Source organism: Tauraco erythrolophus, chromosome 5 (assembly GCF_009769465.1).
Source record: "Tauraco erythrolophus isolate bTauEry1 chromosome 5, bTauEry1.pri, whole genome shotgun sequence".
NCBI classification, from domain to species: Eukaryota; Metazoa; Chordata; class Aves; order Musophagiformes; family Musophagidae; genus Tauraco; species Tauraco erythrolophus.
The window spans coordinates 8261687-8278156 of record NC_141469.1 but is presented as its reverse complement, the minus strand read 5'-3'; the positions used below and the strand labels follow the sequence as shown (position 1 = coordinate 8278156).

Genomic DNA, 16470 nt, shown 5'->3' with positions numbered 1-16470 from the left:
TACATTATATGATTTTTCTTATATTTCCTCATCAATTACAACCTCCTTCCTGAGCCGGAGGCACCACAGTTCTCTGGAGCTAAAACAAGTTACCCTGGATACAGCCCTTTTCTAAGCAGACATTGACACGTGGTAAATATTATTCACCAGAGAATAAACTGAAATCACATAATTCATTTCAACGAGGAAGGGAATCAAGAGAAAAAGTGAAGATTTTAGCAGATGCCGCACGCTGACAAGGGGATTCTTTGTACAAAACTAAAATTAACTTTGTATGGAAACATTAACTACAAAGGTATTGGTCTTCACTTCTAAGTTTTTCGTGGCTTAACTTTTATCAGTTTAGCAACACTTCTACTATATACCACTCTTGGTACCTGCCTTCCTTCTGCCAGCAGTGCCAGCCTTCGCTGCCTGCTCAGCCAAAACCTGAAAGTACCGTCACGTTTGCCCCTCATGTTTCCCTATAAAAACCGGCCAAATCAGCCATGCTCTTCCAGACCTCTCCTTGAACTTCATCTAGGTCAAGCTATATACACATTGCAAAGGCTCAGACCACCTTAATGCTTCTTAATGCACTGATAATGAATTATTTAATTCCTCACACCGTAGAAATATAATATACATTGAAGCTAAAAGTACAACATGAACTTGCATAGAGGGTGTCCATTCTTGTATGTCACATATATCTTATAATTCTTCCATCTTGCATGACAGCAATGCACAATATGCAGTCCTTGGGGACTGCTGGTCCCTAAAACTGTAGAAAATTGGACTGTGCTCTCTATTAACTCTGCTAGCTTTTTCAGAATTACATAACTTCAGTCACCTAATTAAGAAAACCACTTTTTTCGCCCTCTGCTTTTCTGTTTAATCTAAAGAAGTCTGCAGGCAGTTGTCCCGCGTGAGCAGCAGCCCTCCATGTGCAACTGCAAGCAGGATGGAAACGGAGCGCAGGAGGATTCCTGGGGTTAATACGTAACTTAAAGATTCACCAGAAATCCAGGAAACATTTCCAGTGTCCAAATCTAATTATGCTTTGAGGGTATTTATATATATTTTATTCTCTATTGGGCATGACTGAAGGATGAGCTAACTTTTTATGTTACATTTTGCTGTTTACTTTAAAATTATGGTATATAGTACAGATCTTTGACTTACCGAGGAGAACACGTAGCAAGGGTGAGGCAGAGATGCCTGAAATAGCTCAATGATGTTTCTTAGTTTTCACTAAAATCAAGCGTAGCTAATAAGGCTTACTAAAGTTTTTTGCAATTCAATCTGACTAAATACTCCTCTTTTTCTCAGTTAACATTAAAGTGGGCATATCTGCTGAGTCAGCATCAGAATATGGATGTTTATTTTAGCTGTACATGTTTTAAGCAACAAATAACATCATCTTCATATTTAACAATTGTTTGAATAATACATGAAACTAATAAAAGTGCGTTTGCATTTATTCCAACTGTTTTGACACAGGAGAAGATGAATACTCTGATTTAACGATTCATCAGAGCTATTAAAACTAATATTTATTTAAAATGAAGAAGAAATTTCAGCTATTCTTTGCCATTCACTGAAATGCTAAAGACCTGGGAAAAATGTATCTGCTTACATTTGGAATAACAATCCAACAAAAGATGTCCATGAAGCTTATTTTTCCTCTTTAAATGCGTATTAAGGGCGCTCATCCTAAAAAGCGAAAGTCCTTCAGCCAGATATTGGCAGGACAAAAGTATAACTTTGGAGTATTACCACAGTTTATCACTATGGTTTTTTTGTATAAGGATTTGAAATAAATTACTTGGATAAAGAAAGATCATTAGAAAAAGCTGGTAAACTGATTATGAGTTATAAACCAGAAAATGGTAAATAAATAAATAAGAAGGTAAACAGTATAATGTCATTGAACTACCAGAAGAACAGAAACTTATTTTTATTTAGTATATAACTAATTTTCAATTAAAAAAAAAAATCTGGTATGACCACCTAAAACTCTTAAAGGCATCCCTCTTTTTTTTTTTTACTGCTTTAAGACAATTTTTAGTTATACTCTTTCTTTCTTCTAAAAGATTCCAACTTTCCTGAATTTCTTCTCTTATGTGTATCCCTCAGGCAATCTTACCTAACAATTACTTTACATCAGCTTCTTCTGAAGACAGTCACTGCTACAAGGTCTCATTCCCTCTTTTCTGCAGAATCCTGAATTTCATCAATTAATCCAAATCTCCTGCTAGCCTTCAGATCTTTGGTCAGTTTCTCCTTAGATTCCTCTGAGACAGAAACTCTCGTGCATTCCTTATTTTTCCTCTAAGGAAAGGTGTCCATGGTTCAAGCTATTATTTTATTTAAGCAATAATTTTATTTGGATAGCATAAAGAATTAGGCTAATCGTGTATGTTTGTGTTTCAGGGTACCAAATGCAACGAGGGGAAGGAAACGTCTCAGCCAATGTTTTGGAAACCTGGGAGACTCCAAATCAGAGCCACCCCAGTAGCACTCCAGCTCAGGTGAATGTTGCAGTTACTTGAGTTTATAGATCTTCTCTCAGCTGAAATATTGAAAGATTTGGGATATTCATTTTTGTGTCAGAAAGATCTTTTTCTGAAGACCATGAAAACGAGGATAATGCTGGATAATTGATAACAGACAGCATTCAGCATTTATCATTCATCACCTCAAGCTGATGATATCACATGCAGAGGCTTATGCAAAAATCTAACTTTCTAAGAATTTTTTTTTTTAATTGAAAAATGTAACAGGAACAGATAGCAGCTGAATGCTGTGGGGTTAGATTTCAGCTGATTTGAGAGTTTTAGTTTTTGTGGTTCTCGATGTCCATCTTTTAAAGTGGTAGTTCAAATATTTTAATCTTGCGTCTGAAACTATTTCACAAACCTACATTCCTTCATCTTAATGAGTCCTGGAAAACAGGAAACGAAGGGTTCAAAGGAAGGGCAGGCAACTACTGTAAATCACAAAGTATATTCCCTCCAGAAAGTGATTATTTTAAAAACAAAACCTGATCATCATTAAGAGATGTAATTACAACAGATTGTTTAAACCCTAACGATGTTGCTCTGAGGCAATCAGTCTTTATAATCTTATTCAGTGAAAGGAACTACATTACCTTTGTAGCATGATGAAGTGTAACGCAGCTGACAAAACATAATAAATCAAGGAAAAGTAAGACTCTCAGTTTTCAGGTAGGCCATTATAAAGGTCTACAGCTCATGTACTCTAATTTATGGTGAACAGAGAGTCTGTTTCAGAAAATACTAATTTCTACTTGTATGCAGTACCCTGTAAATATTATTTTTTTTTACCGAGCATGCAAATTCAATTATGAGACTGTATTTTCATTCCAAGAGAAGCAGCAGAGCTATGTATATGGTAAACCAAATTAGAACCCCGCTACTTTGATTGTCTTTTTTTTTTTTTTTTTCTGAGGCACTCAAGGTTTATATTCATAAAGAAATAGTTTCAGGCTTTATTTCTACATTCACTATGGCTATCTTTAATCATCTATGAATCAGGATTAAACGCCCAAGCAGCTGTGTTCTCTTTCTGTTGGCAAGATAATAATGACATAATAGTCTCCAGGTCAAGCATTCTCAAACAATCTGTATTCTGACATTTGTTTGCAGAACTTATTGAATATTAAATTTTCAGAATTTCAAATATGCTTTTGCAGACATAAAACGTCTACGTCTAAATACACTGAATACTAATTGTGATCCTATCTCCTAAGTTCTGCTGATATTCAACTCCAAAGATATTTTTATTTTTTAATTATATACTTTGGTGCCATTTGTTTTCTGTCTTGATCAATTAATCTCCAGACACTTAAATAATTCTTGATTCTGCAATGGCTAACCCATTTAAAAAGATCTGACTTCCAAATAGAAACGTCTGCCTCACTGATAGTCTATTTTAAAGTTATTTGTGTTGACAAGGAGTTTAAGAAAGCTCGTATCAGATGCCACATTTAATTCATAGCATGAAAGAAATCCAACACTTCAAACTCCAACAGTCTCTCATCACATTTTCTTAGTTAAAATATTATTTTTTCGAGCTTGTCACATGTAGAGGTTTATTTTTAGCTGACCTAAGGGTTGGACATTAAGATATGAGCTTTAATACCAGGCAAAATTAGCTGGACATTTCTTTAATGTTTCATATTATAGGCTAGAGGCATATACTACAGTATGCTGCTGGAGTTAATGAAGTGTTTTGCTTTGTTGCAACAGCAAACATATGCCCATGTAATCTCTATCTAGTGCTAATGACCTAAAGAGTTACAGGGGATAAGTGCCCTAGAATTATTTTGCCATGCTCCTGGCAAAATAATTTGACATACTAATACAACATGAAATAAAACCCTGGATTGGTAACTTAATTAGAACTGCTTGTCAATTAACAATAATTGCTTCTGACCTGAGGCTCAGTAGTACATTTGTGAAGTTCACACAGAAGATCACATCAGTATCCTTTATACGAACAGATCTTTCACACTGAATATGTATCCACTGCTGTGGCTGTGCTTTAAATGAAATAGTTAAACCTTTATTTTGAAATTGATTAACCTTCTCCTTTGCAATAAAGCGTATCACATCTCCTGTACTAATCTGGTTTAAGAAAAAAAAAACAAACAAATGAACAATCAACCCGCTGATCACTCCACTGGGTACCAATGAATTTTGGAGGCTGTGGTGGCAAGTCCCAATCCCCACACCATAATGAGCATGGCTGGGCTGCCCTGGGGCATCTGAGATACAGAAACACTCCTTAGAAAAGGTAATGAAAGCCTTACCTAATCTCTGGTTAGATTTTTTTAACGATGTCTGTAAAAAGAGGCCATAAGCAATGGTTAAAATTGTTCAGATCTTCCTTAAATATCATACTTGTAACAAAAGCAAACATCAGCCTGCTTTTCTAGGGAGAAAACATGGCTATGTTTGAATATGTAATAAATATTAGAGGAGAAAAATACTCCTAAGAGGTAGGAATGCTGCAGACATTTCTGTTGCTAAGGAAAAAAATAAATGTCAGAGGGAAAAAATATGGAACAGACATGCTTGATCATTTTGTCTAAATTCTGTTCTTCCCATATCCTTCATCTGTTTTCCGTCTTGTACGACTGTAAGCAATTTGGGGCAGAGGCCGATTTTCTTGCTTGGCACACTCCTAGCAGACTTGAAATGCTACCACAATATGCATAACAATAACAAGAACAGAAAAAAATCATACTTAAGCATTGGAAATGGTTTCTACAGATTTAAGAAATTAAAATAGCTCTTGTAAAAAATCGTTCTGTTCTAACGCAAATCAGGTAAGCGAGATTTGCCTGAGGACAGAGCTAAATAAAATAATACTGCGGGCACCTGGTCTTCTCAGCTTTCATAACTACAGATACCTCATTTTGCATGACATCTTCACCTATTGGGGATGCTCATGTTCAGACAATCTTGTACTAAAAAGGCACATTTCTGCCCTCTTTCCATTTCTTCTGGATTGTATGATATAGAGAAATAAAAGCGTACCTGTATACCCAGTTTTGCAAACACAGTTGAAGCTTCCTGGGAAGTTCTGGCAGGCAGCACCGTTTTTGCATGGGTTGGAAAGGCACTCATTGACATCCCTCTCGCAGGCCATGCCGGTGAAGCCCTCTGGGCAACTGCACGAGAAGCCCCCCACCAAGTTATGGCAAGTCCCGTCGTTGTGGCAGGGGGAAGGGAGGCATTCATCGATGTCAGTCTCGCACAGACTCCCATCGTACCCTGGCATGCACCTGCACACGAAGGGCCGGAGGGGCTCGTTGGCCACGATGATGACGGGGACGCTCTCATGGCTCTTCAGAGCTGGGCTCACCGCCAGCCTCCTCAGGCAGCTCCCTCCGTTTTGGCAGGGACTCTGCAGGCACCAGTCGTGGTCCACAGCCTCGATCCGCACCCCGCTCTGGCGGAAGAGGACATCTTTGATGCTCTCAAAGAAGGTGGCCACACCGCTGGGATTCACGTACTGGTTGTTGCCGCGTTTGACGGCCGCCATCAGGAAGGTGTGGTTGCTCTCCTCGTAGAGACCGTAGAGCTGGATGGCAGTGCCCAGCCCCGTCAGCTGGGAGCTGGCGATGCGTAAGAAGTGGAGATAGTGATTCGTCAGGAAATCCCGGACACTGTGGGTGCTCAGGCAGAGGAGGATGCTGTTGTCAATGGTGGCATTGCTGAAACCTGCAAAGAAAATCCGCACGCTGCTGGTGACAGCACTGTGCAATCCATCGTTGCTGAGGATGGCCAGGTCAAATGTGCCATCCGTGGACCTCGCCTGCGAGTGCAGCTCACAGGTACCCCCAGGAATGCTGAAGAGGCTGGTGACTCCTGAGGTGAGGGAGCACTGGAAGCTGTCTAGCACATCTGGATCCTGCGGCTTTACGCTGCCCAAAATTCCACCTGGGAAGAGGTTGCCATAATAGTGAACAAAGATTTCTACCGTTCTGGGCTGAGACGGGTTGTCGTTTTGGTCTATTACCTTGATCTGCACAGTTCCTGTGGAAGACATCTGAGGAACACCAGAGTCTCTTGTAATCACCGACAAGTAGAAATCACTGATTTGCTCCCTGTCGATCTCTCTCGTCGTCGTCAGCACGCCAGAGGTGCTAAGGCTGAAGTAGCTGGTTGCAGGGCCAGTGCTGAGTAAGTAATACGTAAAGGGACCTTGGTTCGGAGGGAGATCAGGATCTGATGACTGAAGTGTCATCACAAGAGTTCCCGCACGGTTATTCTCCATGACTTCTCCTTGGCTGGTGGACAAGGTAGGGCCATTGTCGTTGATATCTTCCAAAGTCACCAATAAAGAGGCACTTCCCGTAGCAGATGGTGTTCCCGAATCGATGGCCAGCACGGATAGGTTGTACACAGGCAACGTTTCTCGATCCAGCTCTGCAGTGACCGTCACCTGTCCTGTCTGTGGATTGATGGAAAATGCGCTGTTGTCGTTGCCAGACCCAATGAAATAGGAAAACCTGCTCCAGCTAGGGACAGAATCTGAATCAAAGGCACTCACGAATGTGACATGGGTGCCGGGAGGAACACCCTCGCTGATTTGTATATTGTAGGTTCCTAAGGTAAAAACGGGAGGATCGTTGGCATCCAGTATAGTGATATTAACAGTTACTTCATCTATATCTGCACCACGAATGCTCCCAAAATTTTTTGCAAGGACTTTCAAAGAGATGCGTTCCTCTTTTTCTCTGTCGAGAGGTCCTGAAACGTAGATCTGGCCACTTTTCTCATCTATCTGGAAGCCCTTCTTTCTGCTGTTGCCAAAGATAAGGTAGTGGACTTCTCCATCAGTTCCCATATCACGATCACTTGCAAAAACTTCACCTACAACAGTACCTTTGGAGGCTGCCTCAGAAACCTCAAAATAATAAAGCTTGGACACAAAACGGGGCACATATTCATTTGTCCCTTCTAACTGGATGTTGACACTAGCAAAGCTGCACCTCTCTTCATCTGGAACATTAAAAGCCTTTACTGTTAAATGGTAACTTTGCTTTGTTTCATAATCTAAAAATCCCTGGGTGGTGATCGTTCCTGTATTGGGGTCAATGACAAAGAGGTCACTATCTGAGGACTGAATAGCATATGCAATCACAGCATTAGGTCCAGAGTCAGCATCAGTGGCATTTAAACGAATAACAGTTGTCCCACTGGGGGCATTTTCTAACACGTTGGGAAAGTAGTCCTCAGGGCTGAACGCTGGAGAATTATCATTTACATCAATGACATTAACAGTGACACTGCAGTAGCCTGTTCTGGACACCCATCCTCCATCTGTGGCAGTAACAACTAGCTCATGCTTTTGGCAAAACTCAAAATCAAGTGGTTTTGCCAGTGTCAGTGTACCGGTGGTTGTATTAATAGCAAAGACGCCAGCCTCATTTCCAGAGGAAATATTGTATCTGATTAATCCGTTCATAGCAGCATCTCTGTCTCGGGCTGAAACCGTTCTGACCACTGTTCCAACAGAGTGGCTCTCCGGGATAGTAACGCTCATACGGCTTTGAGAAAATTCAGGTGTATGGTAGTTTTCCTCTGTTACTACTATTTCAACTGCTACTTCAGATGAGAGTGGAGGATTGCCTTTATCCTTTGCTTTCACTTTAAACAGAAAGTTTTTGTTCAAATCAGCCATTAGTGAAGACGACACAGAAATCCAGCCTGTACTCCTGTCCAGTCTGAATTTATTAGTTTTGTCTTCATCAGAGATAAAGTACTCCACTTCAGAATTCAAGCCAAAGTCTTTGTCATCCACTGCAGTAACTTTAATTAAGTTTGTGCCAATCCTTACATTCTTAGTAACGGGAGTAAAATATTTACGAGCGAGGAACAGCGGTGCGTTGTCATTGCTGTCTACTATGTTAATGGTGACCGTTGTCTCGCTCATTAATGGAGGACTGCCTCGGTCTGAAGAAGTAACGATGAAGCTGTGCCTATTAATGTTGACGTTGCTTGATCCACTGGAGTTTTGGTACCTTAAATACTGCTTATTGAAAATTTCCCCCGTCGTTGCATTAATTCGGAAGAACTCGGACTGGGATTTTATAAAGTAGAAGACTTGGCCGTTGGACCCTTCATCGGGATCGGTGGCTGAAACCTGGGTGACTTTCAACCCAGTCCCAGGAAGCTCGGGACACTCCAGGTAATAGGATGGCTTTGTAAATCGTGGGGCGTTGTCGTTGACATCTGTGACAAATATAGTGACATCTGTGCTCACCGTCCACCCAGAGTCATGTGCAGAAACCCTGATTCTGTAGCGGTCTGTGTCCTCCCTGTTTAGTGGTCTGCTGATGGTGATGTCTCCAGTGCTGGGGTTTATGGTAAATGGGAGACTCGTATCCCTTATGGAGTACCTGCTGACCGCGTTCACCCCAATGTCTTCATCTGATGTTGTGACTCGGGTTACCGTAAAACCCAGAGGTGCATTTTCAGGCACGGAAGCACTGAATATCTGGGAAAACCTCGGAGCATTGTCGTTTTCATCTAAAATATTAATGATAACTTTGACAGTTGTGCTCTGGAGCGGAGTGCCTTTATCTGAAGCTTTTATGGTTACTGTGTATCGAGGCAACTTCTCTCTGTCCAAGGGCCTGACGCTTCTGATCTCACCAGTGGCTCGATTGATACTGAAACTATTTTCTGTATTGCCCTCAATTATTTCATAATTTAGCTGTCCGTTTAGACCGCTGTCCCTGTCAACAGCAGCCACCGTCAGTATCGTCCGTGGAGACAGGTTCTCCACTATTTCTGCAATGAAGGGATCTTGTTCAAACTCCGGTGCATTATCATTGACATCTATCACTGTTATTTCTAGTTTCTTATACGAGGAAAAGGGAGGAAAGCCTGTATCTCTGGCCTCAATCCAAACCACGTATTTCTGTATGGCTTCGAAATCCAAAGCCTGCCCGATAGAAAGCTGTCCTGTCACCTGGTCAACCAGGAAGGTGCTACCCAGGTTACCACTGGCGATGTAGTAAGACAAGGAGCCTCCTCTGGCTGAAGATCCGGAGACAGTGGTGACAAGCGTACCGACCGCTTGGTTTTCGGGAAATGTGAAGGTCTCCTGATCTGCCTGAACGCGAGGAAATTCTGCTCTGTTCACAAACCTCACGGTGACGGTTGTAGAGTCCGTCTTGGGGTACCGGCCGCCGTCCCTCACGTGAACAGAAATGGTGACTTCAGATTCTCCCACTAGTGGGTTCGCAGCCAGGATCGCTCCCCTCGCTGGATCAATGTGGAATTTCTCCGAGTTTTTCCCCATGAGGGAATAATGGAGCTCGGCGTTGGAGCCAGCATCTGCATCAGTAACGGTCACGGCAAACACGAACGAGCCTGAAAGGGAGAACAAGGTTAGGGCATCTTCAGATGCACCAATCGCAACGCCGGCTTTTCACTCAGAAGCACTCAAGCGGGTTCCCCCTCCCAGTATTCGTCCTGGACAGTATGTTCTTCCTTACACTGCTCTGAAAATGAACTGCTTTTTCCATGAGATGATAAGTTCAACAAGGGGCAGGTGAGGTTGTGAACCCGCAAGACATGCGCACGGCCAAAAAAGGTGGGTTTGAACAGATGTCAGCGATTGCACATACATCTGCACTGGAAAATGGACCTGCAACTTTTTGGAAGTCTAGCATCCCATTTCTAGAACATTCACATTATGAAAACCATAAATCCAGTAAGATTGAATGTTATTTTGATTTTTTTTTTTAATTGCTCATTGTTTATTTATCCATGTAAAAATCTCCTGGAATTCAATGACTATTAAGGTTATGTAAGTGAACAGGCAGCACCCACGGACATTTACCCTACACACACTTGCAGCCCCTTTTCTTCCTATTCCCCAGATGCTGCTCCTTTGTCCCCAACAGCTTCTTGATTTTGATTTTGTAAGAGTATTCTGAGGACAGTAACTAACAGGACTGCATTTTTAAAAGCATGCTGGCCCTCTGAGTTAGGGGTAAAACCACATAGAAATACAAAACTGTTGCATGCTAGAGCAATAACATGAATATATTATATTTCAGGTCTTTCAAATTTATGCTTCCCAATGAGTGGACTCTACAGGCACTATTGGCATTAACCTCTTTATCTGCCTATCTGCAAGGAGAATTCAGGGTGCTCTTTTGCTCTGGAGTTTACAGACCTAATGCACTTTCTAATGTCTTTCAAATTTGACACTGTCCAACCAATTTGCAGAACACACTGTTGATGTTTTACTGGTACTGAAATTTAGAAAATACCCAACTCCTGTATAAAAATCATGTTGTTTTCAACCTCTGAAGGCAAATCATTTACAGGCAGGAATGACTTTGACAGTGCCCCTTAAAACTACACTTCATGTCACTATATGTCATGTGCAATGATTTGTTCTTCAGGGGAAGGAATATTTAGACAAGAACAGCATTCAAACCCTTATGAGAAATGGGACAGGAAAAAATTAGGATTTTTGCTTCAGTTAAGCAAATGATATTATTTATTATTACTATTATTACCAGTTTCCTCTTTTAAACTTGATTTTAAAATGACAAGGAAATTAAGTTTTTGCTTTCAAAATGGACACTAGATATTCTGTGATTGGAATAAAGGCAAAAGTCTTGATCAAGTTATGAGGGTTTGTTTTTGTTTTTTTTTTTTTTAAAAACTACTTCAGGCTGTACATTGGACTGCAATAAAGTTGTTTGGTTTTTTTAATGGATGTCAAGCCTGCTAGTAACATCACTGTCAACAGTCTTTCAAAATAATATGAAAAGATATTGATATTTTCTTTTAAATGAAAGTGAACTATCAACTGAGGAAGTTGCAAAAAAAAAAGTGCAGGCACCCCTAAGTTTTTGCCAAGTTAAAAACAGAGTAAACATAGCTTAGGTTTTCTATATGTTTCTAGATACAATGGGTTACATATAAAAAGCACCAAAAGATATTGCCAAAAAACATCAGCTAAACCTATGTGTACTCCTCGTAAACGCATTTAAAGAAACGCTCTAAAAAGAACCACACAAAGGCACTGTGCCCTAGTCAGAGTACACAAAGATTCACCAACACAATAAAAAAATAATTTCATAATGTTGTTCTGGAAACAGAGAAGCAATGTAAACAAAATCATTCTTCCATAAAAAGGAGAAGTATTTGCAATTGTTTAAAATTTAAAGACAGAAGCCAAGACATGGAAATAAGCCTTTTTTTTTCTGTTGTTCTTTTAAAGGAAAATTTGTTTTGTAAACCATTTGTCTTGGACTCCTCTCTGTAGGCATCACATATCCATGTATGTGTATGCATATGAAAACATAGTGTTGTCGACTTCCACAGCCAGCCACTCTGACTGCAGTTTGGTGAATCCGTGGTCATATTATAAAATCCTTTTACTGTTTAGAGATAGTGGAGGTCTCAATATTAGTGCATTTTAAATCTTGGGAAAAAAATCTCAGAATAGCAGAATTTTTCAGTAAATTCTCTCCATTCTCACGCAAATACACAGCCTCCTTTCTTTCCCTTTGCAATGTCAATTCTGCAAACAGAAAAGATGAGTATTTTGGACTTACTAATTTCTAATGCATTTATTTATCAGGCTTGTTTAAACATAAACTAAATCAGAAATAAATTCCTGCATTGAGTGAAGTCACTTAAATTTGGATGTAGGTTCTGCAAAAGGAAGGTTACAGCTTGGTTTTACTTTTATTTTACTTGATTCAAGGAAAGGCAACGTAATTAATGTTTGACATAGATACGGCCTTTTTGGTTGACCAAATCCTCTTGAACAATTGCTCAGGGTGGAAAAAAAAATCCCTCTTCATGCAGGAGTAGGTTTTCAGAGCAAGAAAGAAGCCATTGCCTTCCTAACCCTGGCAAAATAATTTAATCACTTGTTTAAGTGAGTGCTTTTTTACAGAACTGCAGGAAAAGAACTGAATTTGGACGGAAATAGCAAACTAAAAAAATTTGCTAAATTGCAGGTGATGTAATTGAGCCTTGCCATTGTCCATTCCCATGTGACACGAAGATAAAACCTGGAAAACAGCTGCAGAGCGACATCTCAGAAACATTACTTGTGGCACAGTTTTGCATTTGTTAAGATGTTTGTGCAATCTGAAGTATCCCAAGCACTCCACTGATCCAGTTACCTGAAGTGGTAGGCGATGGAACATGGGTGACATAGGGATGGTGTTGAAATTTGGGCGGGTTGTCATTCACATCTGTGACGGTGACGAGCACGCTGGTGGAACTGGAGAGCGTCCTGGGGAAGCCCCCGTCACTCGCCACCACCACCAAAGTGTAGTTCTCCCTCGTTTCTCGATCGAGGAGAGCACTGGTGATGATTTGTCCTGTTGATGGGTTGATTGTGAATTGTGAATTGCCACCGGTAAGCCTATAGCTGTTTCAAAGAAAAAAAAAAAAGAAAAAACAAGGAAGAAAAACTCGATTAGTATTTCATAAAGCAGCCTGCTGCCTTAAGATAACAACAATTTTCTATACTCTTCGGACCACAGTGCTGATGGGTATCAACACACGGATTTTCTTCTGACTGTCCATTTGTCTTCACTTTTTTTCCTCCTCCACATTTCAAGACCTGCCATAAATACTTCTGGGGATTTCCAAGCATAGTCGTTTAACACAGATAGATTTCTAATAAATGAAGAGCAGACTGAGCCTTCATACATTTGGAGATACAGTTGGACACACTCTCAAAACTGCCTACTGGAGGCACCCTCTGGTACTGATTTCCCTGGGCTAACGTGTTAAGTATTAATCCAAAAGACTGACATTACCTTGTAACTGAATCCAAAGAACATAATCAGAAAAAATACCATTTTCTGAATTAAAATGATGACAATTTTACAAAATAATACAAGGATTTATCATTCATATTGTTTACTGATACTGAGCTAAGTTTTGCTATTCAAGATCACAACGTTAATTCATTGTAATTTATGGCAAATCAGTGACCACAAAGCTACGTTAATAGAAGCTAATTGGGATCAGAATTTGACCCTTGATTGGTGGGTATGTATGTGCATGCATCCATGTGTATGTGCAAAAACATGATTTGATAAGAACTGATTGTGTGCTCACTGCAGAGCGCTGCACGGGCTACCTCTGCCTTACTAGCACCGTAAATTTGTCCTTTCGCTATTGAATCGTACAGAACTCAATAATTAGCTTAATACTACATCTTTTATTAATTCAGATAATGGGCTTTCTACAAAACACGGGAAACAAAATGTGGCTAAAATCAATAATTCACATATTCAGTTTTATAACCCTGACAAAAATAAACACAGCAGTGGCTAGCACTGTGTCATCAGAGAAGCCTGGTACAGCATGGTAGCAGCTTTTCTGAAGTAATTAATTCTTTAAGATTCAGAAGAAAGCAGCTTTTATGAAAGAGAGTAATATTCCTATCTTCTCCTTTTTAAAATCAGACCAGGTTATGACAGAAATAACAACACAGGCCAGAAGCTTTACCTAGAGGATTGATAGCTAGCCTGTGTAATAAGATGTGGCAACTTCTCCTGTGCAGTCATTAATCTCTACAGAACGCCACGAGCATACTTTAATTGCTTAATTATGATATAATACAATGATCATATGCAATTATTCTCCAGTCATAGCAATGTGCATCTAGGGTGGAAGGAATGTGCACAAAGCCTAAAGCACCACTTAAATCTCCCTAAATACCAGCAGCACGGGCAATTTTCATCTGTGATTTGCAATGTTTTAACCCTGTGTGATGTGTTGCAGAAGACAGGGACTTTATCTGCCGTATTTCCATATATGCAGAACAGCTCAAGCTTTAGCATTGGAAGGATGCTAGGAAAGCCTTTTTTTTTTTTTTTTAAGTTTTTTTTAAGTTGTTTTTTTTTTTCTTTAAAAAAAAAGAGAGAATAAAAACAAATTATATTTGCCATAGGACCTTTTGAGTCATATCTGAGTACAAACGCATGCAAACCAACTGGACAATGTAAGTGTGTTGCAGCATAGTTACAAAAAAAGTCCTAACCCAAGTCAAAAAAAAACCCAAACGAAACCCCAAAATGTTAATGGTGACAACTAGCATAAAACGAATTTGACTTAAGTGCTTAAAATCTGGCCTTTTGACTAGTCTGTGCTGACCCCTCTTATCTATACTGTCTTTAACTAGACTGCTCAAATATGTGTTGTCATTAACAACTTCATCAGCCTCCTTGAACGACTTCACAGGTTACCACCAGAAATAGGAGAGAAAAAGAGTCAGCACGTATGGATATGTAACAGTTTTGCAGCAGATTACCTACTGCTTGCATGACACAGACCATTGTTTGACTTTACACAAAAATTTTATCAGAGCATTTTACATACCATCTTTGGAAACCAACAATTTGATTTCGAGACAGGCTCTAACAAGAGTGGAAAGGAGTTCTGAGTGCTTAACACCTCTGATGAGATGACCTTACATGTTCTGGTCCCTCTAGATTTTGCCAGTTTTGTAATATCAGCCATATTTTAAGATTTGCATTACTTTAAGTGCTGAATCTGGACAAATTCTGTCCAAGAAAAACAAAGTATGCTCCTGAGTCTAAAAAGTGTAAAACAAAACCTGAAAACAATTTTTAAATAGCTACTTACAATGGAAAAAAAATGTTTTTATCAACTATTCTACTATGAGGTACTGAGTGAATGACAGAGACTAATGACAAAGATATTAAAGCAATTCAACCACACTTAAGAAATCTGAGAGCACCCTGATAATTTCTGATTATGAGATTCAATCATTACAATCATTCATGCTTCGTATGGAATTCTTTTTCCTAAAGGAGCTTGCCAGAAATAGTTTCTTAGAGTCAGAGTGAACAGAATTAAAATCTTCATTGTTTCACAATTTAATGAATCGTATTTTTGGATGCTTTTCAAATATTTAAAGATGCCAAACCATAAAGTTTCTATTTTTGGCTTGTAGCTAGATGGAAAGAAAATATTACAGTATTTTACACACACTTGCTTTGCCATAACATAGATCTGTTATTTCACTTCCTTTTTTTTTTTTTTAGAAAAAAAAAAGGCAACCACAGTGATATTCTGCACTTTAAAGAAAGAACTAAAGTGAAGTAACAAAAGTAAATAAAAAAGTTACATTTATATCCTGTTCTGTAAGTTTGGAAACAGAGATACAGGTGTTTGCAGTCTCAACAGTTAAATGGGATGAGATTATCTACATGTCCCTCCGATTAATAACTAACACGAATCTGCTTTGTATTCCATTTGCAATAAATCAGTTCTCAGTGGATAATCTTCAGCTTGTCACTGCCACTCAGCATTTTTATTACTCTTGTCTGTGAAACTGGGAACTGCCAGTGTTCAGCCCAGTGCCCAGTTAAGTTGCATTAACTGAGCTCTGCAAAAATCTCTGCCAAATTCTAAGTTTTTACTGGTTTTCTGAATGGGATAAACTTTATGCCTCACCTCGTGTAATTTTCATTCGAAACTGAAGACATTAACTGACCATAAATTTACTCAAGGACATGGGTAAAACAAACATGTTGGCTTTCAGTCAGAATTGCTTACTACATGAAAAGATGTGAACACAGTGGCAAGGCAGGTAGTGGTTTCTGTTGACTGTACAGTGGTCCTCAGTGTCTCCCGTAAGATGTTGGGTGATATTGGCTTGGCTAGTTTATTATAAATGCATCCAAGCCTGCATAAACTACAGTCATCTAAACTACAGTTAGCTTTGAAAAGCCATTTAAGGTTCAAAAGACAATGAAGCCTTCCCCAAACATACGTATGCCATCACAAAATTAATACTATCCATCAGTTTGGATGTTTTTATGCAAAAAAGTGATACTGATTGCCTAGCTTAAAAATTAAAGTTTAAAGATGACTAGAGTGGCAAAATACATTCTGTATTTTTTTTAGGATGAGTGGTTTCAGATAAACA

The 16470-nt window shown here is 39.4% G+C and overlaps 1 protein-coding gene across 1 annotated transcript in view; it reads right to left on the bottom strand.

Annotated features, from left to right (window-relative positions):
• Positions 1-16470, bottom strand: part of FAT4 (FAT atypical cadherin 4) — a 95030-nt gene that overhangs the window by 21475 nt on the left and 57085 nt on the right. Inside the window, exons 8-9 of the mRNA XM_086611973.1 lie at positions 12680-12930; positions 5544-9893 (exon numbers count right to left, since the gene is read on the bottom strand). Coding sequence (XP_086468099.1) covers positions 5544-9893; positions 12680-12930 — 4601 coding nt within the window. The remainder of the gene's footprint in view (positions 1-5543; positions 9894-12679; positions 12931-16470) is intronic.